The sequence below is a fragment of the Galleria mellonella genome, unplaced genomic scaffold, assembly GCF_026898425.1.
Source record: "Galleria mellonella isolate WM207_F2 unplaced genomic scaffold, CSIRO_AGI_GalMel_v1 utg213, whole genome shotgun sequence".
NCBI lineage: Eukaryota > Metazoa > Arthropoda > Insecta > Lepidoptera > Pyralidae > Galleria > Galleria mellonella.
Genome location: NW_026442039.1, coordinates 8,008,917 through 8,033,292, shown reverse-complemented (window position 1 = coordinate 8,033,292; position 24,376 = coordinate 8,008,917). Strand labels below are relative to the sequence as shown.

Sequence of the window (24,376 nt, the reverse complement as noted above, 5' to 3'; positions counted from 1 at the left end):
TGACAAAGTTCAATATATCATTGATCTCCCAAAGCTGGAAACTTTCTATACTATATTCTATACTAGATTATTGGAAATGGTAAATTTTTAACGATTTCACGGTCCAAACGCTGTATTATGCCAATTAGTATTACATAGGTCAAAAACAAAGATCACGTATTGCGTGGACACCTAATGCTGAGTTAGCATTCGAGGAATGTAAGCGGAGCTTGTGTAATGCAGCTGCACGAATGCGCCATACCGCGAATGCACCGCTTGCACTAATGACCCGATGCAGGCGACACGTGTGCGGCGAGTATCATATCAAACTTTATAGTTACGTTTAGAAACGTTTATTAAGAACTTATGATCGCGAACTTTTGGCCGTAAATTCGGTTTAAATCAATTCGTCATTTTCAAAGTATGGTCGGTCAAGGTCGTCAGTACAATCACTTTTAACGAATTGATGAGATTATTGGGCATCGAAAAATCTGCGTACTGTACCTTACTAGTCATAAAGTAACAGTGCTGTAGAACGTTGGCACCGATCCCTAAAAGCAGCATAACCGTTGGCTTGCTTGATTGTGACGTAACGCTGAAGGGAATTATCTATTGTTACTAGTAGGGGAATTCTAACAGCGGCGAAGAGCGATAATGATCATTATCTCAGCCACTATCTATCCACGGCTGAAAATAGACTTCCCCGATACACCGCCATAAGGAATAGTTCTGAGCAACCTACATCCACTGACTCCATGCAATTGAGGTCATCACTCCATCTAGTGGGGTGTCATCCTACACTGCATTTGCTCGTACTGGGTCACCATTCAAAAACCTTTCTTCCTCATCGGTTGTCGATTCTTCGAGCTATGTGCCCAGCCTATTGCCACTTCAGCTTGCTTATTCTTCGGGCTGTGTCAGTGACTTTGGTTCTTTTGCGAATACCCTCGTTTCGGATTCTGTCACACTAAGATACTCCAAAACACAGCTTTCTAGATCATACTGCTGTTGCCAATTCGTTTGCCAGGCTTGGCACCTACTGGTTTTAGAGATATCGATGAACAAAGAGAAAATAATTCATTTTCATTGAAAGTCTGATAGTTTAGCGAGAAATGGTTGTATCGAGACCAAAAAGAAACAAAATTAAACCTTTCTTTTTTTTTAATTTAACAGTTTCCTCTTGTCGGTGCAACTAATTCATGCATCTTCCTCCAGCCAGCTCTATCCCAGGCCATATCCTTTATCTCCCTATACGACATGACGCCTAGTGTTTCCTTTATCTGTCCCATGTAATAATCCATTTTCATTGAAAGTCTGATAGTTTAGCGAGAAATGGTTGTATCGAGACCAAAAAGAAACAAAATTAAAGCTAAAGGAACCTATCTAATCTGTAAGTGTATGTGGTTAAGTTGGAAGTATTTTTTTCATGTTCGTACACCAAAAAAGAAATCGAAAAAAAATTCGACTTTTTTTCACGATATTCATTAAAATTGCGCAATACGTGTTAATTAATTAAAAAAAAAAAAAAAAACTTTTAGCAAGATCTAAAAATTAGAAACTTCAAGCTTCAAGTTTTTTTTTTTACTCCAATACGATAATTTTTATCAAAGGTATTTGCAAAATTGCCGAAAATTTTGATATTTTTATTGATCATTTAATTTTTTCCGTTAGTGTATATATATATGGACGCGTCGACTCCAGCTACGAGTATTTCGAACTGGGGGATAGCTGTAATATATTATTTTCAAATTATCTTTGAAAATAATACTGGAAACAGGACGGCGAGTGTTCGGACACGCAGCGCGTGCTGGAGACCGTCAACATCGCCGCCATGGAGCACCGCCGCCGCTCGCTGCACGACGCCCGGCTCGCAGCCGCTGCCGCCGCCACCACCACCACCACCACCGCTGCCACCATCGTCACCACCACCACCGCCACCACTGCTGCCACCATCGTCACTACCACCGCCACCACCGCCACCGACGGTGCCGCCGCGCACAGGTGCGGCTTGTACTCATATACATTTTCATACATTTGAGTTTATAAACAATAACATTTCAGTACAGATTAATAACGATGATGGATGTAAGGTTAGTGACTTAAAGAGAAGCTAGAAAATTAAGTGAGTGAGAATGAATGTGACTTCACTCGATCGCCTCGAAGAGCCGGAACGTTTTAAAATGGTATAGGATATTTGAATTCACGTAAAAAGTAATAAATGATGCTTGCGGTGCTCGGCAGGCCAAGTCGGGCGGCGGGCGCTAGTCAACGCGCGCCGGCGCCGCCGCCGCGGCCCGCCGCTACGTTACGTGGCCCGCCTCCGCCGCCGGCGTCGACTGCGCCGACTGCGCCGACTGCGCCGACCGCGCCGTCCGCGCCGGTCGCGCCGACCACGCCGGCCGTTCCGGCCACTACATACCCGGTGCTGCGCGCTGTGCCGCAGCAGCCCGCGCAGGACTATTCGCCGTTCAAGCTCGCGAGGCCGATTGACGCTAACCAGGTACCTATATTAGACACAGCATAATTCGTTCAGTTTCCTATGTAAGTGGTTACAGTAAACAAAAGCAGCAATAAAAAAAAAAAAACTCGTATAGTTTTTTAAATACAACTGTTCGCATGAAGTATATTGACATGTAAGTGTGCAATTTTTTTTTATTATCAAATCAAAAATTGTATTTGTTAGATATCCCTCCCGCTTCGCCACATTACAAAGCACGATATTAAAGTGATACCGAGCGAGCGGCGGGAATTGCCGCCCATCAACGCCGAGCCGGAGCCCCCAGCGGCGGCGCCGGGCTCGCCGGCAGGGGGCGGCGGCGGCGGCGGCGGCGGCTCGGTCGCGGCGGTGGCGGCGGTGGCGGCGGGGGGCGGGGGCGGCGGGCCGCGGCGGGACGGGGACGTGGTGCTGCCCGCGGCCGCGTCCGCGTCCTCGCCCTCCACCGCCTCCGTCAAAAGTATTTTTCCGTCTTCCAAATCTAGAAGCCTCAAGAAAAAGAGCTCCATACTTGCCAGTGAGTAGATATGTATATATAATATATACCTTATAATAAGATACTTAATTGTCTCTGTGAGAACTGTGTGAAATTTTTAACAAACTGCCAGAGTCTGTTCTGGATTTGCCTGAAAAAAATGTTTAAATCTAGCAAAAAATGCACTCTTAGAATCACGAAGATTCAGTGGCAATTTTATTATGAATTAACTTATGCCTTTAACTGTATAATGAGTGAATACTGTAACTATATTATGTTATATATTGTGGCCCTTGAGTAAGTCACGCTCACTAAAATGATCAGACAGGTGGTCTCGTGGTGAGCTGGGTTTTAGAATACGTTACGCTCAACCATATGTTAGGGAACATATGGTTGAGCGCAACGACGGCTGAGTCACCCGTCATACTCGTGAACGGATACTGCCTGTAAGGATTGGTCTGCTCTGGTCATTGCAACTGGTTTATTTTATTGATTTGTTTTAATTATGTACTTAAGGGTGGGTAATGTTTAGCAATATCTATACATTGTAGGCACAATAGACACATCTTAGACCAATAACAGATACGAGGTCTAATAAAAAAATAACCGTTATTTTCAATTTTTTCGCAAATTATTTATTTATTCATCAATACTCAAATCTAGTCAAAGTAACCCCCCTCAGATATAATACACTTATGCCAGCGTTTTTTCCAATCCTCGAAACACTTCTGAAACGCGCTTTTTGGTATAGCCAACAGCTCCTGTTTCGATTTTTCTTTTATCTCCTCAATCGTAGCAAAACGCTTTCCTTTCATCAGTGTCTTCAGTTTTGGGAAGAGGAAAAAATCAGCGGGGGCCAAGTCCAGTGAATACGGTGGTTGAGGCATGATAACGGTTTTGTTTTTGGCCAAAAACTCACGCACAAACATCGATGTTTTGGAACAATTTTTGAACAATCTTCGTTGCCGCACGTTTCATGCCTAAAACATCTGTAAAAATTGCTTGGCATGAGCTGAACGATATGCCAACATCATCAGCAACCTCTCTGATAGTGATTCGACGATTATCCAAAATCATTTTCTTCAGTGCTTCAATGTTTTCATCGGTTATTGACGTGCTCGGGCGACCAAGACGAGCATCGTCATCGACATCTTCTCGGCCTTCTTTAAACCGGTTATACTATAATTGAACTTGTGTTCTGCTCATAGTAGACTCGCCAAACGCCACAGTCAACATTTCAAATGTCCTTGCGCATTTAATTTCATTTTTTACACAGCACACCAAAACACGACTAACCTTTTTATCTGTCAAAAACAAACTGACAAACTAAAATGGCTGATATTGCCAACATATATAATTTTGATCAGACCTCGTATCCAATATATAATATTAAAAAGAAGAACCCGTTCGTAGTAAATATAGGTATCGGACTGGTATTGGCGATATCGCAATATCATATCATGTCATGGTGCTCATCAATGTCCAGAGGAACTCAATATATAGATTTCGGATATTACCCATTTCTATTATATACTATGTATTTTAAGTTTTATGATCTGCTGGTCTATTCTTGAATCTAATATCAATTTCCATTCAATCTATTATCAATCACAATTTCGTACCGCACTCATGAGGCTACAGTAAGGAATTAGGTTAGAATTGTAATCGGTTACAATACTTTTTTTACTGTTACTGTGGTAAAGCTACTACGGTAGAGCCAGAGTTTGACGTCAGGCAGGCGGCTGGTCGTAAAACTAAGCCAAATCTTTTTATAATATGGATAAAAAATATATTACGCCGACCCAATATAATAATTGGGATAAGGGTAGGAAGAAGACTGTGGTAGAGCCACGCTGTAATCCAGTATGGTATTGCAGCATGAATGGGCCGGCTCGACTGGGGTAGTACCACACCCTCACAGAATACCGACGTTAAGTGGTCGCACTTTTAGTGCGGCCACTAGTTTTAGTAGTAGTTTCGACAGGGACGTTCGGCCGGTGATCTTTTAGTTTGTATAACACACCGCCACCTCATCGGAAATTGTCGCAATAGTAGAAAAAACTTGTATTAGAAGATACTCGGCTGAAGAAGAAGCAGCTTGCAGCAATGGTTGGAGTATCCAAAACAAGTATTTTAAATATTTTGCATCATCATCTTGGCATGACTAAGGTCAGTGTAAGATGGGCTCCAAGAATACTCACGCCACTTCAACAAAGTGAGCGTGTCGAATGTTCTCGCCAGTTTTTGGAGGTCTGTGGAGAGAGTAAGGAAGAAGTTATGGCCTGCATTGTTACTGGAGATATAATAAAAGCACAACTCTTCCGAAGACGTTTAAAGTGTCACAATCGCTCGAAAAGATCATGGCGACTATTTTTTGGAATACAGAAGGTATTTTGCTGATCGATTACAAAAATCGTGGTGTGACTATAACGGGACAGTACTACGCTTCTTTATTGTACAGATTGAAAGAAACTATCAAGGAAAAAAGAAGAAGAAAGGTGTTCTTTTGCATGACAACACTCCCGTCCACACGTGCCATGTTGCGACCGCTGCCATCCACCGATGCGGGTTAGAAAAATAAGACCACTCACCTTATAGTCCAGACTTGACTCTCAGCAACTATTATTTATTTCCAAAAGTGAAAAGGAGCTGCATGAAAACAAATTTGGCAACGATAAAGAAGTCAAGTCTGCAATTTCGGTCTTTGACAGAAAAGATAACCAGTTTTTTCGATGGTATAAACAAATTATGTGCGAGATACGAAAAATGTATTAAGGTTAAGGGAGAATACATTGAAAAGGAAACCTAGTTTCATTTTTAATTTCAACCCCTTTCTCTCTTCCCAATTAAAACATTATTAATATAATAAGAATTAGAAAAGTGTTTTTGTGAGTGATGAGGAAATGAGGAAACTTGTGTGAGTGATGAGGAAATGAGGTTACGTGGCGCGGGGCGCGGTGTGACGTGTGACGTGTGACGTGTGACGTGTGTGGTGTGCAGGGCGGCGCGCGGTGCCGGCGCGGGCGCTGGCGGCGCGGGGCGCGGCGGGGGGCGTGTGGCAGCGGGTGCGGTGTGACGTGTGACGTGTGACGTGTGACGTGTGACGTGTGACGTGTGACGTGTGACGTGTGTGGTGTGCAGGGCGGCGCGCGGTGCCGGCGCGGGCGCTGGCGGCGCGGGGCGCGGCGGGGGGCGTGTGGCAGCGGGTGCGGTGTGACGTGTGACGTGTGACGTGTGACGTGTGACGTGTGACGTGTGACGTGTGACGTGTGACGTGTGACGTGTGACGTGTGACGTGTGTGGTGTGCAGGGCGGCGCGCGGTGCCGGCGCGGGCGCTGGCGGCGCGGGGCGCGGCGGGGGGCGTGTGGCAGCGGGTGCGGTGTGACGTGTGACGTGTGACGTGTGACGTGTGACGTGTGACGTGTGACGTGTGACGTGTGACGTGTGACGTGTGTGGTGTGCAGGGCGGCGCGCGGTGCCGGCGCGGGCGCTGGCGGCGCGGGGCGCGGCGGGGGGCGTGTGGCAGCGGGTGCGGTGTGACGTGTGACGTGTGACGTGTGACGTGTGACGTGTGACGTGTGACGTGTGACGTGTGACGTGTGTGGTGTGCAGGGCGGCGCGCGGTGCCGGCGCGGGCGCTGGCGGCGCGGGGCGCGGCGGGGGGCGTGTGGCAGCGGGTGCGGTGTGACGTGTGACGTGTGACGTGTGACGTGTGACGTGTGACGTGTGACGTGTGACGTGTGACGTGTGTGGTGTGCAGGGCGGCGCGCGGTGCCGGCGCGGGCGCTGGCGGCGCGGGGCGCGGCGGGGGGCGTGTGGCAGCGGGTGCGGTGTGACGTGTGACGTGTGACGTGTGACGTGTGACGTGTGACGTGTGTGGTGTGCAGGGCGGCGCGCGGTGCCGGCGCGGGCGCTGGCGGCGCGGGGCGCGGCGGGGGACGTGTGGCAGCGGGTGCGGTGTGACGTGTGACGTGTGACGTGTGACGTGTGACGTGTGACGTGTGTGGTGTGCAGGGCGGCGCGCGGTGCCGGCGCGGGCGCTGGCGGCGCGGGGCGCGGCGGGGGGCGTGTGGCAGCGGGTGCGGTGTGACGTGTGACGTGTGACGTGTGACGTGTGACGTGTGACGTGTGACGTGTGTGGTGTGCAGGGCGGCGCGCGGTGCCGGCGCGGGCGCTGGCGGCGCGGGGCGCGGCGGGGGGCGTGTGGCAGCGGGTGCGGTGTGACGTGTGACGTGTGACGTGTGACGTGTGACGTGTGACGTGTGTGGTGTGCAGGGCGGCGCGCGGTGCCGGCGCGGGCGCTGGCGGCGCGGGGCGCGGCGGGGGGCGTGTGGCAGCGGGTGCGGTGTGACGTGTGACGTGTGACGTGTGACGTGTGTGGTGTGCAGGGCGGCGCGCGGTGCCGGCGCGGGCGCTGGCGGCGCGGGGCGCGGCGGGGGGCGTGTGGCAGCGGGTGCGGTGTGACGTGTGACGTGTGACGTGTGACGTGTGACGTGTGACGTGTGACGTGTGACGTGTGTGGTGTGCAGGGCGGCGCGCGGTGCCGGCGCGGGCGCTGGCGGCGCGGGGCGCGGCGGGGGGCGTGTGGCAGCGGGTGCGGTGTGACGTGTGACGTGTGACGTGTGACGTGTGACGTGTGACGTGTGACGTGTGACGTGTGTGGTGTGCAGGGCGGCGCGCGGTGCCGGCGCGGGCGCTGGCGGCGCGGGGCGCGGCGGGGGGCGTGTGGCAGCGGGTGCGGTGTGACGTGTGACGTGTGACGTGTGACGTGTGACGTGTGACGTGTGTGGTGTGCAGGGCGGCGCGCGGTGCCGGCGCGGGCGCTGGCGGCGCGGGGCGCGGCGGGGGGCGTGTGGCAGCGGGTGCGGTGTGACGTGTGACGTGTGACGTGTGACGTGTGTGGTGTGCAGGGCGGCGCGCGGTGCCGGCGCGGGCGCTGGCGGCGCGGGGCGCGGCGGGGGGCGTGTGGCAGCGGGTGCGGTGTGACGTGTGACGTGTGACGTGTGACGTGTGACGTGTGACGTGTGTGGTGTGCAGGGCGGCGCGCGGTGCCGGCGCGGGCGCTGGCGGCGCGGGGCGCGGCGGGGGGCGTGTGGCAGCGGGTGCGGTGTGACGTGTGACGTGTGACGTGTGACGTGTGTGGTGTGCAGGGCGGCGCGCGGTGCCGGCGCGGGCGCTGGCGGCGCGGGGCGCGGCGGGGGGCGTGTGGCAGCGGGTGCGGTGTGACGTGTGACGTGTGACGTGTGACGTGTGACGTGTGACGTGTGTGGTGTGCAGGGCGGCGCGCGGTGCCGGCGCGGGCGCTGGCGGCGCGGGGCGCGGCGGGGGGCGTGTGGCAGCGGGTGCGGTGTGACGTGTGACGTGTGACGTGTGACGTGTGTGGTGTGCAGGGCGGCGCGCGGTGCCGGCGCGGGCGCTGGCGGCGCGGGGCGCGGCGGGGGGCGTGTGGCAGCGGGTGCGGTGTGACGTGTGACGTGTGACGTGTGACGTGTGACGTGTGACGTGTGTGGTGTGCAGGGCGGCGCGCGGTGCCGGCGCGGGCGCTGGCGGCGCGGGGCGCGGCGGGGGGCGTGTGGCAGCGGGTGCGGTGTGACGTGTGACGTGTGACGTGTGACGTGTGACGTGTGACGTGTGTGGTGTGCAGGGCGGCGCGCGGTGCCGGCGCGGGCGCTGGCGGCGCGGGGCGCGGCGGGGGGCGTGGGGCAGCGGGTGCGGTGTGACGTGTGACGTGTGACGTGTGACGTGTGTGGTGTGCAGGGCGGCGCGCGGTGCCGGCGCGGGCGCTGGCGGCGCGGGGCGCGGCGGGGGGCGTGTGGCAGCGGGTGCGGTGTGACGTGTGACGTGTGACGTGTGACGTGTGACGTGTGACGTGTGTGGTGTGCAGGGCGGCGCGCGGTGCCGGCGCGGGCGCTGGCGGCGCGGGGCGCGGCGGGGGGCGTGTGGCAGCGGGTGCGGGCGCGGGGGGCGGCGGCGCCGCGCTGGGCACGCCGCCATCTGCTGCTGACGCACAACCTGCTCTACGCCTACAGGTCGCCGGACGTGAGTAGTACTTTCTTCGTTCTCTGTTAGCGATTTGCAGCTAGTAGACGAGTTCAAGCGCCTTTGTGGCTCAGTATGGTCTTGCACCCCTATAAAACAGACATGTGAAATACAAACAACTGTCTATTATTTCTGTCCTATATTGCGTTGTTTTGATCTCGACAAAGATTACTAAAAATAGTCAACTTACTTGTGATTTTAGTTAAGGGCCCAGTTAATTTATTATTATTGAGTAATTTAAGATATACTTGGGATATGTGTGTGTCAAAATAACGCGGTTTACGTGTGAATTTTGGCCACAGTGCTTGCGCGCGGACTGCATGATCTACCTGGAGGGGTTCACGGTGTGCGCGGCGGGCGAGGTGAAGTCCCGCGAGCACGCGTTCAAGGTGTACCACACGGGCACCGCCTTCTACTTCGCCGCCGACTCGCACGACGCGCTGCTCACGTGGCTGCAGCTCATACACCGCGCCACGCTGCTGCCGCCGCTTGCGCACCCGCAGGTCGGTGCGGTACTAGTCGGCTGCGGCTCGTTGTTGTAACGGATATGTCTAAAAAATAAAATTTGTTATTCCATTCTCTCTGTCTTGAAAGTCCGGCACAAAGGATCAAAATGTAAATGTAAACTGTAAATGGCAAACAAATGAACAGTTCACTACAATAACAATGCTTGCTACGTTAATTTAAATAAATATACTATTTTACAGATGGACATTTCGAAACGATTCTCCGAGACTGATTATTCTGAGACAGAATCGGACAACGAGAGTCCAGAGAAACGTAATGAGCGCGAAAAGGAGAAGGAGAAAGAGAAGGACAAGTCCAAGTTCGGGTCGCTAAAGAAGCTGACAGGACGCATGCAACGCAGCGAGTCGCAGGAGACAGTGAGCCACTCGTCCACCAGCCTCGACAGGAAGTACTTGCGCTTCTTCTCCAGGAACAGGAGCAGGGACGACCCTAAGCCTGCCAAGGTAAGGAACCTCTCCCTTTCAGGTAGTTCAGTTTAGTGTAAGCATGAGACTGAACAAGAAACCAGCCGTTACTATTTCATTGTATGTCAAGGAATCATTAGCGATAATGATTCTATCGATTCGTTCATGTTTAGGAGGGTAGATTTCTTTTATGCAATCAAAATCATTAGAAGTTTATTAAATAATTGTATATTAGTGAAACTGAAAATTTTTCTACAAAAACGGGTTGCATAATTTAAAATTTAAAAGCTTTTGATACGTTCCAATAGCTCGAGCAATTCTTTAATATGATGAACTGTGAAACAGCGGACAATATAAATGACAAGCTAGTGGAAACTGTCCAAGTAGTGGGAAATAAATTTTGCAAGTCCCAATACTCAAAAAGAACCCAAAAACACGCTGATCGCACTCTAGATCTTATGAGGAAACGGCGTGAATTATGGTCCCAGCGTTCAACGTCTGCGTCAGAATAATCTTTATTAGGCAAATTTCCAAATGTCTACGTCGTGACATACGCTAGTTAAATTTTACATACATTGTATAGGCAATATAGCGGTATGAAGGCTCCAAAGTATTCGCCAAAGAATTGGCTATTGGGCAAAGACAACTGATAAAGTTGAAGACCAATATCGTTGATTTAATTCCTTCTACATCTGAGATTTTGAGTTAAGTCAAGAAATTCTATGGATAGTACATATTGTCGTTATCACCGCATGCTAATGCGAATAACGACCAAAGAGCTAAAGGCATCCGATACTATACTTTTTACGTAGTTTATTGGAGATTGAATTGGGTTTCAAACAGCTTAAAAACGGCAAGGCATCGGAAGAGCACGAAATTACAGCAGAGCTTCTGAGAGCGAGTGAAAAATCAATGCTTGTACTCCTTCAGAGACTATTTAATTTCGTTATCCATGATGGTGTTACGCTACAGGCGTGGAGTAGAAGTGCGGTGGTTTTGTTTTTCAAGGATGCTGACAATAATTCCCCATTGAAGAATTTTAGACCGATATGCCGACTGCCAGCCACCTAAGCAAGCTCGTTTCCGAAAGGGCATCATAGATCACATGCATACGCTACGGTAGATTATACAGAAAACCGAAGAGTATAATATGACACTATATCTAGTGTTTGTGGACTATGAGAAAGCCTTTGATTCGGTCGAGACATGGGCGCTACTACAATTCCTCCAGCAGCGTCAGATTGACTGTAGGTATATCGAAGTGTTAAAGTGTATGCACAGTAACGCTACGATGTCTATTCGAGTACAGAACCATATTACGTAACCCATCCGAGTGTAGAAAGGTATGAGACAGGGTGACGTCATATCCCCGAAACTCTGCACAGGTGCATTGGAAGATGTTTTAAAACTTTTGGACTGGAAAAGATAGGTATAAACATCAATGGTGAATACATCACTCATCTCTGATTTGCTGATGCCATAGTAATTGTGGCGGAATCTCTGGAGGATCTGAATGCTATGCTCAATAACCTCAATGGTGTTTCTCGATAGGTAGATCTTAAGATGAACATGGATAAGACAAAAATCATGTTTGACGTCCATGTCATACCTACGCTCGTTTGCCCCCCTGTGTTGTAAAAAAAACTACGTTCGAAGTCGAAGAGTGTGTATACCTGGCACAATTTTTTTGACTAGGAACGTTCAAACTTCGACCGAGAGTTCAATCGACGAATCCAACTCGGCTCAGTAGCCTTTCGACATATAAGCCACATCTTCTTATCCAAAATATCTCTAAAGTTTGAAGTGGAAAGTCTTTAATCAGTGCATGTAGCCAGTGATGACCTATGGAATCGAACCAGGATCGTACATGGTTGGGCTGTGCTCGGTGTTTCTTTGCGTGATAGAATCCAAAATGAGGATACAAAGGCAAGCTACTTAGCGGCAAAATTAATAGATGTAGGTACTTGTGCTAATGAATCTGTACAGTCTTCTTCTGGTCTCCACACAAAGTTTTGCTGATTGAATAAATATTTCATCATTTAATGTAACTCGATCAATAATTGCAGATGAATTGTTTATTCGATTACGGCTTATTTATAACTAACTATACCGCGAGTTCATCCGTATAACTGGTATAATATATTCTTCGATAAGAATAACTCACCATAACAAACGCGACGTATAAACCGATTTAAATAAAGATTAGTCGAGTCGTCAATGTGTTAAGAGGTAACAAACAAACGGTTTCACATTTATTATATTAACATTATGCGCTGTATGTTTTATGGTTTATAAGAAACGGGATTTAATGTATTGCATTATTGTTTGGTTAGAGCAAGCAGACGGGTGTGCCAGTGCCGACCGAGCACTACCGCAGTTACCGCCGCGCGCCGCCCGCCGAGCAGGCTCGCGAGCAGGCTCGTGAGCCGGCGCGCGAACCACCACTCGAGCCCGACGTCGAGCGAGCCGCCAAGAAGATCCCCAAGCCGATCAACTACATACACGCATCCAACCCGAACTTACTAGACTTTGAGAAGAGCGATTTTGTGACCAAGCCTACGTTGCAGGTACGTTGTAACTGGAGGCCAATCCAAGTGATTATCCGTTTACACTATGGTAGTTTGCAAGACCTCTAGAGTGTAAGCAAATTAATTCAATTTTATTCATGATCTGTTTTATGTATGAAGTTCTATAAACTGTTTTTATAATGTTTTTATTTTTTTTAAGAAAAATAAAAATAATATTAAGAAAAATTGATAAAAATGAAGTATTAAATGTAAAACTTTGTCCTATAGGAAGCAATAGTGTATGTTCTCTGTATTGTTAATATTTGATACTCGGTTGTGGCTTTCCAGGTACCGAAGCCGAAAGTGCAGAAGGCCGAGAACCTGATGGGGTTCGTAACGCTGGAGGAGTTCATGCTGAAGAAACAGGAGGAGGAGCGGCGGCAGGTGTACAGCAACCGCGTGCTGATGGGCGTGGAGCGGGGCCGGGACCTGCAGTGCCGCCTCGACCGCATCGTGCCCGACGTCATCTACGGCGAGCTGCAGGTACCAGTACACGCTGCACATTGCATACTGCACACTGTACACTGCACACTGCTCGCTGTTGTAATGCAGTCTGATGACAAGCTCCGTCCGCGTCGCGCTTGGCGGCTACTCTTAGTGCTCAGTCCTTCATCTTTGTTTTCTCATGTCTCCCTGTGAGAGGATGGGGAAACTTGTTCGGGGTGTTTTACCTCTCTCAGGTGTTTTTTTTTTCCGCCACACATAAATATTCGCGAGCCATTGGAGTAGACTGGTGTAGTTCGACGGCGTTTTTGTTGTTGTGTTGTTCAACTTAATCTATGCGGTTTTTGTTTTCCGAATGAAATTTGATGAAGGGGGAGGCATAGTAAATAGTTAGTGTATGAAACAGTCTTATGGCAATGTTGATCTCGTTAGGGATTGGCTTTTTGTTGTTCTCCTCGTGTGTGAGAGACGAGTTTGAACTGTACGGCTTGGAGTTTGGTTGTTGTGCGTGTAACGGCGCTAGGTCTTTGAGGTGGTTTCGGTCTGACGTGTAAAAACACGCTTGAATATTCTGGTGATCAGGTTTTTGATGTGGGTGTACAGCGAGGGTGTCCTTGAGGTGCTTGGATACTTTAATTTTGTTGTAAAATCTTTTTTCGTGAATGTTGAAGTTGTCGTCGATTGATGTCCACTCTTAGGTAGGTGGTGGTGGCGGATTACTCGATTGGGAGTCGTACAGGTGTAGCTCGGGCGGGTAATGCTTCGAGTCGAAGTAGGTCTGTTTACCGATAGTTTTCATTCTTCTAGTCATTTGTGTGGGGCGATCAATAGTTTTTGTATTTCCAGCATTGCGCACCTCTTACAAATGGATGATACAACATAGGCTGCGTTGTGAGTACGCAGCGCTAGGGCGGTGGCCGGGGTGGTAGGTGTGCGTGTGCGTGTGCGTGTGCGTGTGCGTGTGCGTGTGCGTGTGCGTGTAGCGAGGTCGCGGCCCCGGCGGCGCCGGGCGGCCGCAGTGCCGCCGCAGTCCACGTCCGGGCTGGCCGGGCTCCACATACCGGGCCTTGCACTCAGTCACCATCTCACTAGTCGGCGCGTAGAATAGCTCCGACTGGAATCTACTTCAGTCGACCATTTCCGCAGCTACAGGCGGCTGACCGTCGACTAGTACGTTCATAACGACGAGCGCCCGGGACCACCGCCGTCACCGTCCTCCTCTGACACCTGTAGGATCTGAGCGACTTGTTGCTTCTAATAGTACGTGTTCCCTCAGTAGTTGCGATACTAATCATAAGTACAGTGCTCAGTGTATTACATCCTCCATTCTTATATATAGTTCCTCCACTACACGAATTCCGCGCATGCCTAGGCGCAACCCGCCACCCGACCCTGGACAACTTTCCTTACATCGTACTTGGCTCTGCTTAACAACGCTCTTTCATTTCAGTATCGGTCAAGTCGTAATTAATATATATATATATATATATATATATATATATATATATATATATATATATATATATATATATATATATATGTATGTATGTATGTTAGATACAACATATAAATATCAAATAAAAGAAAACACAATGATGACAGTCTTTTTCATCTTTTATATTTAAACTAAATTGGAAAGATAGAATGATTTTAATTTTTTTTTTTTAAGGAACTGCTAGACGGGCTATTTTAAAATACTCACGGGAAGTTTATTTCACAGCTGTACAGCACGATGAATTATGTGTCATATTTAAAAAACAGATTAGACAACCTTTAAATATGTTTAATTATTTAAGGACTATTATACACTTACTGTGTGATCCCGGCATAAAATCATCATTGTAAGAATCGACTAAGGGCGGGCAGGGATGGGCAGCAGCATCCCTCTTAAAACATCTCTAAAGCCTAACTACGATTGCTAACCCGCCTGCCAAACGTGGCAACTACTGGCAAAACCCCCCAAAGAGGAGGCTTATGTTCAGTAGTGGACAGTTAAAGGCTGGTATGATGATACACTATACACTAATTACGTTCTGACGGTCAGTGATAGGTTTTTTAAAAAACGAATACTATTTAAGTTCACAATGTGGTTTAATATAATTTAACACGGAGTATTTAAAATTAGTAATTATATAATATTAGTTATATCTATGAATCGTGATTGATTCCTAAAATATACACCGCACGTTCGCGACTTGAAACATACTGGCCTCTTACCGCCATGTGGTATTTCTTTTTATCAATTTTCTTTGAAAATTGTGTCTTCATTCTTTGCAATATGTATTGGTATGTTGTAGTATGGTTTTGAAGGGGTTTGCACCCGTAACACACTAGTAAACTAAAACATTAAATAATTTGTTTTTTTTTAAATTGACAAATAATCATAACGTGAACTGCTGCTAATAGATAATTAATGAAATTATCCATAAATATATCAGTAATGTATGTTTTTGTTGATCATTCAGGGCCGCAGTCCGGAAGAGCAGAGCTCCTCCGCTGGGAGTCGCGACGGGAAACCGATTTCTGTCAAGGGAAAAGATGGGTTCGTGTAGCTTTTGAATTTTATTGTTTATATTATAATTGTAATAATTTTTATATACTTTTTGTTGCAAAGTAGTTATTTAGAGACAATTATATGTATATATATATATATATATACATATATATATACATATATATATGACCATTTATCACTGATACGATCAAATGGAGCGAGTAGTGAACGATGCTCCTTCTACATAAATTTTGTTAGTTCTAATTATGATAAAAACATTTTGAAGACGCTTAAGTTTATTAAGCTGGTCTTCCGTAAGATCCAGATAACAAGTATCGGCATAATCAAGAATTGGGAGTAAAAGAGATTGGGATCTTTATTATCTTATATTAATACTATTTCATCAATGAAATTGTTTTGGGATTTTAAAATATTTTAAAGAGTTAAAAATAATATATATATATATATATATATATATATATATATATATATATATATATATATATGTATGTATGTATGTATGTATATATAGGCGAGGGGTTTTTTAATAAGTGAAAATGGAATGGTAATTCTGTCTGTGATATCGGTATATGCTGGCAGGGTACCTGTAGATAGATGATAGATGAGGATGAAGGCAGGTCAGTTGGTACCTCGTGAAGAATTCGATAAGAATTAATCACTATTGGTTTGTAGGGGTAAAGGGGGGTCACGGGGAAGCTGACCTGACAGAGTATATTGCTAGCAATAGGGCTGTTAGAACCCATTGCTAGCAATCCCTTTTTAGGGAGAAATTGGTAATCCTATCTCTATAGGCGATATCCCTATAGGCCTATAGTTAGTGGTGGGCGGAGAGAGGCTCGTTGGGCAGTGGTGATGCACGAAATAAGTGTTTGGCGGCGGATTTTATATTAAAAATATATTATTTTTATTTAAATTTACAAGTGGCAGAGCGACTGCCCCAACACCGACAAATCCCACTTATGCCTATTTACATGGTCTGGTATACTAAAGTTATAATTGTGATCAGTACAATAATACGATAGTGGTGATGTGTGTCACTGTACACGAGTGCGGCGTGTGCGGCGTGTGTTGCAGGTACGAGCGGCTGGTGTGGCCGGCGGACGCCTGGCGCCACTCGCTGCGACGCTGCCACAAGGTACCGCCGCCGTATTTACACTGTTGAGTTTAAAATAAATATATACATGATGTTCAAATAAAAAGTTTAACGAGTAACATATTTCTATGCACTCCAATTGGTAGCCACCGAACTGTCCAAAGTGCAGTTAAATTAAAAATAATCACTGCTATAAAAATTCTATGTATATTTGTTCATTAAGATTACGTAAATTATTCGTAATTCAGCTAATACATTTTCAAATCCTTTGCCGCATGGTCCCGGCATAGAATGGGCCACCTCTTTTTTTTTATACAACTTAGAATGGCAAACAAGCTGACGGCCCACCTGATGGAAAGTGGTAACCGTCGCCTATATACATGAGCAGTACCATGCACATAACAGAGTATACTGTTTCGCCCATGATACCCCCATGCGTTGCCATTCCTGAGGACTTAGATGTTATACCTCTGTACCCTGTAAATTCACTGTCATATACCACCCTTCAAACCGAAACACAGTCATGCAAACACAACTGCTTCACGGTTGAAACACGAATGGGACAGAGGTACCATTTAAAAATGCTTACTTAATTTTACAATTTGCTTCTCAAGTAGCGGACGTAACATAGCTTATAGCAACAACTAAGACAAACTAACACTATAATCATTTAGAGAATAACTAAAGATTTGTTTAAATTTTAATGCACATTGTAGTTGTAGATGCGTTTGTTGTACTTAAAACCGAACGGTGTTCTCTACCAGTTATCACAACCATTGGGCAAACAGAGAAATAGATGTATATTTGTTTTTATACAGGTGCACAGTGAAAGCGGAACCGAATCACCGGCACAATCGCCTGACAGGTAATTTACATACACACACCAGGCCCTCTAGACAAGTGGCAAGCGAACTCGTCGATGGAATCGACATTACTGACGAGTCCGTGAGATAGAATGAGATAGAAACGCCGGATGTCTCATTCCATCACGGACTTGCTAGCGTTGTCGATTCCATCGACGAATTCGCTTGCCACTTGTCTAGAGAGCCTGCTGTAACCACCTGTAATGTGATAAGTTTGACTCCACGAATTAAAAGAGAGAGTTAAAATAACCTTACGTGTTATTTAGGATTGTGCAACTGCTTCACGGTTGAAACACGAATGGGACAGTGGTACCCAAGCAATCGACTTTTGTACAAAGTCTCCCTCTGTTGGATCGCATTACTAACTATCCCTGTCCCCTCCATATTTGATAGTTGCTGTATATTAGTGGAGGTAGGTGGAGATGTAATAATAAGCGGTGTGTCTGTCTGTAGCTGGGCTCGTGGCCGGCAGCCGGAGGCGGGCAGCGCGAGCGGCGGCGGCGGCGGTGGTGCTGGTGGCGGCGGTAGTGGCGGTAGTGGCGGTAGTGGCGGTAGTGGCGGTAGTGGCGGTAGTGGCGGTAGTAGTGGGACGGCGGGCGTGCGGCGGCTGCGGCAGGTGTTCGCGGCGCGGCCGCAGTACCCGCACCTGCAGTGCCCGCCCACCTTCCAGCCAGAGACGTACTCGCTGGCACGCCTCGCGCCGCCAGCACAGCCAGCACCAGCACCACCAGCACCAGCACCACCAGCACCGCCAGCACCAGCACCGCCGGCGCCGCCCCGCCGCCAGCCGTGACACGCGCCCGGTGGACCAGCACGTGCGATCACTCATAGTTTTACATATTTAAACATTTATCGACATTCAACGAGAATGTGCGACGTAAAGTGACAGTTTTATCTGCTCCAAATAAAAGGTAGGAGAATAAAAAATCAGTTGTGTCACCCTCGCACTTCTACCAGTAGAAGAATGCAGTAGGAGTAAAAGAACATGCCAAATGTGCATTCCGTATGCTAGTAACTGTACGAAGAATATATTAAAGGAATATTTCCAAGAAAATCTTAGACAGATGGTAACTGTAACTTTTTGAATACATTTCTATCTTGTCAATATTTTACATTTTACATGAACTCTTCGCCAAATTTCAGAAGCAATATATAACTTAGAAAAAAAAATACTTGTTTTATATATTTTGCTTTTTTTTGTATATACATTTTTTTATCTCTTTTAACTAGATATGTCCATATAATTTAAGATTTCATATATATATAGTATCTATCAATACTAACGAAGTGTCAAAAATTTAGATTGGCAACAAATATCGTATAATTTTCAGGTGTTACAAATGTTAAAATAACTACACCACGAACTTTAATAACTCTCGCTTATTTATTACTTATACTAATTATGTAAAAATTAAAATATTTTCTCAAATTTTTTATAATCCACGACCTGAGTAGCGCTGCGTTAATAAATCTTGTAATATATCATTTACTGTTACATATCAAGTCACGAGTATACTCCACACTTCCATTATATACCAACTGCACACACATTACTTTGTAAGCAAAAAGAGAAAAGAAATGTGACAGTGGAATGAAAAAGAGATGCACTCCGTCTGGCCGTATACAATACACTATATGCCCGCACACGTCTGTTACTTCATAGGCTAAAATGGAAAGCTTACAAATTTCTAAAAAAAAAAAAATTGTTTCACCTCCAGGTGTCATTTTAGGCGTAGTTGTGACTTATGTACCATATTTTGGTTTTATTATAATATTGCCTGTAAACAGCTATACTAATATATGCTTTTTTATCGTTTTTAAATACGATATATATATGTTATATATATACACAAATAAATATAATATAAATTATTCGTCAGTCCGTCAGTGTAGCAACTGTAATACAATACTCGTTTTGTTTGTAAAAGGTTGTGATTTTTAAAAACGATCGAATTTTATACTTTTTCAACTAATTTGAAAGTAATCAACGACGAAGTACAATAATTGTTATGAAAAAAAAAAGGAGACAAATATATAAAATATATTAAACATGTATTGTTTTGGAAAAAAAATGTGTAAATATTGCGAAATTTAATGTAATATGTATTTTAAATTATAAACATATATCGTGAAGTCCACGAACGATTTATAATAAGTTAAACCAGCCACTGTATAGAGGAACGTACAGTAAGCGTTACCACTAATGTATATTGATAACAGAGAGGGAGACTTTGTACAAAAGTCGATTGCTTGGGTACCTCTGTCCCATTCGTGTTTCAACCGTGAAGCAGTTGTGTTTGCATGGCTGTGTTTCGGTTTGAAGGGTGGGATATGGCGTGAATTTACAGGGTCCAGAGGAATAACACCTGAGTCCTCAGGAATGGCAACGCATGGGGGGTATCATGGGCGAAACAGTATACTCTGTTACGTCCATGGTACTGCTCATGTCTATAGGCGACGGTTACCACTTTCCATCAGGTGTGCCGTCAGCTTGTTTGCTATTCTATGTTGTATAAAAAATGTATACTCAATACGTATGTAGTGTAAAGTAAATAATACGTACTATGAACACGGTGGTGCTTGCTCATTATATTGTACCTATTTTAATAGACGTGTATCTTTAATTGTGGAATAAATTAGTGTTATAAAGTATTATGATTAAAATCATATTGCAAATAGTAGAACTGTACGGACCTAAGAACAAGGAATTACATAGAAGAGTGATAAAACTGCCAATTCGTAGTAGGCCAGTGTAAAGAAAATGTTATACGGCCGTATAGCCCTACCAAATTCAGATACAACCTGCTCGCATACTGTCTACATAAACTGTGTCGAATATATAATCTAGTAATGTAAAATTTGACATTGACAAATAATTGACATATCAAACATTTTCTTATACGCTAGCCTGCTATGAAGTGAGAAATAGCAACTGATGGTGTATCTTTCGTCCTCTTTTTACTAATTGTATTTGCATAAGAAGAGAGGAGACAACCGTATGATTTACGGTTTTTATTTTATCATTTCTTCTATGTAATTCCTTGTTCTTAGGTACGGGCAGAAAGTCCGTTTCGTTCTACTGCCTGTAGTGTGATAGAAACTATATCGTAGAACTGTACGGATATAATAGAAAAATACATCGTATGTGCAATGATGACGGTATACGATGCGAAATAAGAGACCCTGCGTGGGCGCAATAGAAAAAAAAAACATAAAGATTAAATAAAACGTCTGGAAAATTGTAATTTGTGTAAAATTGTAAATTGCCGCTGTTCAACCCTGATGTGGATCTTGAGGAATTACTTGATCTATTTAATTAATTTTGTGATAAATAAAAAACGTTGTCCTGGTAGAAAAATATTCTTAGTGAGAATGAACTTTTTCTGTTATTTTTGGTCACCATGGCAATGCGTGCATTTCTCAGTTGCCTGTGTACATATATGTATATATGTGTGTGTATATATATATATATATATATATATATATATATATATATATATATATATATACATATATGGTATGGTATATATGAATGACAAGTTGAAACTTGAATGAGTCTGCATGAAGGTATCTATCGTGACCCGTGTTCGTGGGAGTGTAAACGAGAAACGTCCAGTATTACGTACAATAATTTAGTTATATATATATTATTTAAACTCAATAAGTATAAAAAATGTTTCAGCCAATTCGACTGATCGGTTATTTTATAGCATTTTATATGTGATTCCTTAGATTGATGTAACTTTTTTATTTATGAATCGATTGCAATAAAACAAACACTATGTGAATGTGAATGTGAAAAAGACTCTATTTTCCTCGCTTAGCCTAAAAAAATAAGCACTAAATGTTGAGGGAAGCAAACCGCAACACATTAGTGAAAACCGCATTCAATTTGGTTAAGCCGTTACTAAGATTAGCGTGCACAAACGTATAGACATACAGACATACAGACAAACGGATGAAAATTCTAAAAATCCCTATAATAGTTTTTCTTGTATATTTTCCATGTACAGACAGCGATCAGTTTTGATTTTGTTATATGTATTGATTGATAACGCAATATCTGTAGCCACTATTGCACCATGTGACGCGACACTCTTAAACAGCTGTTAAAAATTATGTAGTTAACTGATCCCACCTTCAGGGAGTGAAAAAATGAGGAAATATATTTCCTCACGCAGCTCTCACCTCCTCTAATGGGGTACATAAATAATAGGTAATGGATGGATAAACAATGCCATACTAGCTACGCCTGCGACTTTGTCCGTTACTCATATGTAGCGTATCTCCTACTACGGGCCAAATAGGTATATGCCAAATAGGTATATGCCAAATTTTATGACAGTTAGAGTCGAGTTGAGGAGGACGTAACAAACAAACAAACTCACATTCACATTAGTAATATCAGATGGGGAAACAATGATAACGGTTTATATTGTAATTTTGAATAGATTGTGCCTTCAAATATTCCGTATGTATTATTTTTATGGAAATTATCTGGCTTTCGTATTTTATTAAAAAAAAAAAAGAAGGAAAACCATTTTTACAAAGCTACAATATATACATTTTTTTATACCACGAAATTGGCAAATAGGCATGCAATCTGTCTGATGGTAAACAGTCACTGTAGCCTATGGACGCCTGCGACAGTAGGGGTGTCACGTGCACGTTGTCCACCCTGAAGAAACCTTAACGTACCCTTTTTGAAGAACTCCATGCTGCAGTCTCTAAGCAAAACCTCGGCAGGGAGCTCAATCCACAACTGGAACTTTCGCGGGTGAAAACTCCTCCGAAACCGCCCTTTATACAGCCATATATAAATGATAATTCTGCGCCGCGTTGTGAGGTTTTTTTTAATGGATGATAATGGAATGGTAACCCTGCCTTCGCTAACGGCATGCGCTGGCGGGGCACCAGTGAGCGATGACAGATGAGAATGAAAAGACAGGCCAGTTAGTCTATCGTGATGAATTCACCTGGAATTCAGCACAGTGGTTTCAAGGAGGGACCACGGGCTGGTTGGCCAGGTTGGGCATATTGGTAGCAATGGAAAGGGATTGTTAGTAATTGGGTTTAAATACCCCATTGCTAGCAATATACACTAACAGGTCGACCTCCACGTGGTTCCCCCTGGAAACCATCGTGGTTAATTCTAGTCCATGGAATTATCACGATTGCCTTACTGACCTGCCTTTTCATCCTCACCAATCATCCCTCACTGGTGCCCCGCCAGTGTATATTGATAGCGCAGGTAGGGTGACCATTGCATTATCACCCGTTAAAAAAGGTAGCAATGGGACTGGTACTCCACGTTACTAATAATCCCTCCCCCCCTGCGTTGTGAGGTATTGGCAAGGATAACATGCAAACCTACTAGCCGACTCGATATATGATTATATGTAATATTATATTGGCGCTGTGCTCAACGATTCTACATATATACATATAGTACCCTAGTTTATATAATTGATTGCCAATAAATGCTAATTGTTACAATAAATTCTATTTTTATGAATATTATATATGAATTATAACTATCATGTTATCCAATGTTATGTATAGGCAGACAACGAGAATGTATGTATATTAATAATAAAACGGTATAGGTGCTGACTTAGAAATGTGAACACTATTGTCTTTGTATTAGAGTCTAAAATCTTATGATTGGTTATTAAGCGCCTCTAGCGGGCAGTGTTTGAAATACATTACTCTAAAAAACTAATCCCCTTATTCATAAAAACGTTAAATCTCTTATAAACGAATAGTACGATGGGCTTAACAGAGTATACTGTGTCGCTCATGGGGTATCCCTCATTACGGACATGTGTTATGCCTCTGTACCTTATAATTTAATTGCCATATTGCACCTTTCAAACCTAAGTTTGTAGTGAGATTCCAGTTTTCATGAATAAGGTTGTAAAAATTCAGCCAATTAGGTAGCTAACCATTAAAAATAGGTAATTAAATGTATGGTAAATTATTTATACGTAAATACTCGTAATTTTGAAATAAAACAATGCAATTGATAATTGCTAATAACTATTCAATTTGTTCCTATCTCATTTGAATTAGGGGTAGACATAATAGTTTTGTTTACTTCATTGTGTTTGTACACAACTTGGAGGCACTTGGGATGTCTATACATTGTTTTATAAATTGAAATAATTGTATCAACTTCAAACTTCTAGTTCTAATAGAAGCTTAACACAGATCGTATGGTGTACTCTTGAGGTATTCACCGTTACTGTGTTACATTATCACATTTAACTGCAATGTTTTAGTGGTTAAACTTGATAATTTGACAATAATTCAATGATTTATAATATAAACTTGGCCCCTACATGTTTTTATTGTGATACGTTCTTTAGACCGTCATGGGGATGAGAAAGAATGGGAAGAATCCTATTTTTTTCATAAACACCGTAAGCAGTTTATATTATTTGGATTTACTATTATAAGACCTAACTTAAATGTAATTTTTTTATTAAAAACTTATAAATACACATTTATTATAAGTTTTAACTCGTTTTGATGATTTTATTTTATTTATTATATCGTTTACTCAAAAGTGATTTCAGATTAAAACTTACATATTAATTTAATATTGTATATTTAATTGTATTTTGCATCTATTAAGTTTGTATGTAACATTTGAGATCTCAGTGTTCTATTTTAACTTAAATGTAATAATAAAATGTCTGAAATTAATTTTATAATAAATGGAAATATGTGTTTTAAATGTAACTTATTTCAGTGAAATGTATAGTTTAATGAAAACAATGGTTATGAGATGTAAGTGGTAAGTTTAATATGTAGGTAGTTATTATTTATGTCAAGTAGACGCGAGTATAGTGAATATTTTTTGATAATTATTAATTGTCGGTCATCGAACTGAGGTGCTTGTGACTGCTATAGACATAGTCGAGTTTTACGTATATGTATGTATGTTGGTGCGTTGTTGTAATGACGTCGGG

General features: G+C 44.3%; 1 protein-coding gene across 1 annotated transcript in view; it reads left to right on the top strand.

Annotated features, from left to right (window-relative positions):
* The window catches only part of LOC116413594 (splicing factor, arginine/serine-rich 19), a 38,670-nt gene extending 14,833 nt beyond the window's left edge, over nucleotides 1–23,837 (top strand). The window contains exons 10-21 of the mRNA XM_052894450.1: nucleotides 1,757–1,980; nucleotides 2,221–2,479; nucleotides 2,663–2,990; nucleotides 8,834–8,988; nucleotides 9,291–9,491; nucleotides 9,696–9,959; nucleotides 12,254–12,487; nucleotides 12,776–12,970; nucleotides 15,397–15,473; nucleotides 16,521–16,581; nucleotides 17,358–17,404; nucleotides 17,856–23,837. Coding sequence (XP_052750410.1) covers nucleotides 1,757–1,980; nucleotides 2,221–2,479; nucleotides 2,663–2,990; nucleotides 8,834–8,988; nucleotides 9,291–9,491; nucleotides 9,696–9,959; nucleotides 12,254–12,487; nucleotides 12,776–12,970; nucleotides 15,397–15,473; nucleotides 16,521–16,581; nucleotides 17,358–17,404; nucleotides 17,856–18,195 — 2,385 coding nt within the window. The 3' untranslated portion in view covers nucleotides 18,196–23,837. The remainder of the gene's footprint in view (nucleotides 1–1,756; nucleotides 1,981–2,220; nucleotides 2,480–2,662; nucleotides 2,991–8,833; nucleotides 8,989–9,290; nucleotides 9,492–9,695; nucleotides 9,960–12,253; nucleotides 12,488–12,775; nucleotides 12,971–15,396; nucleotides 15,474–16,520; nucleotides 16,582–17,357; nucleotides 17,405–17,855) is intronic.
* Nucleotides 23,838–24,376: the final 539 nt, after the last annotated feature.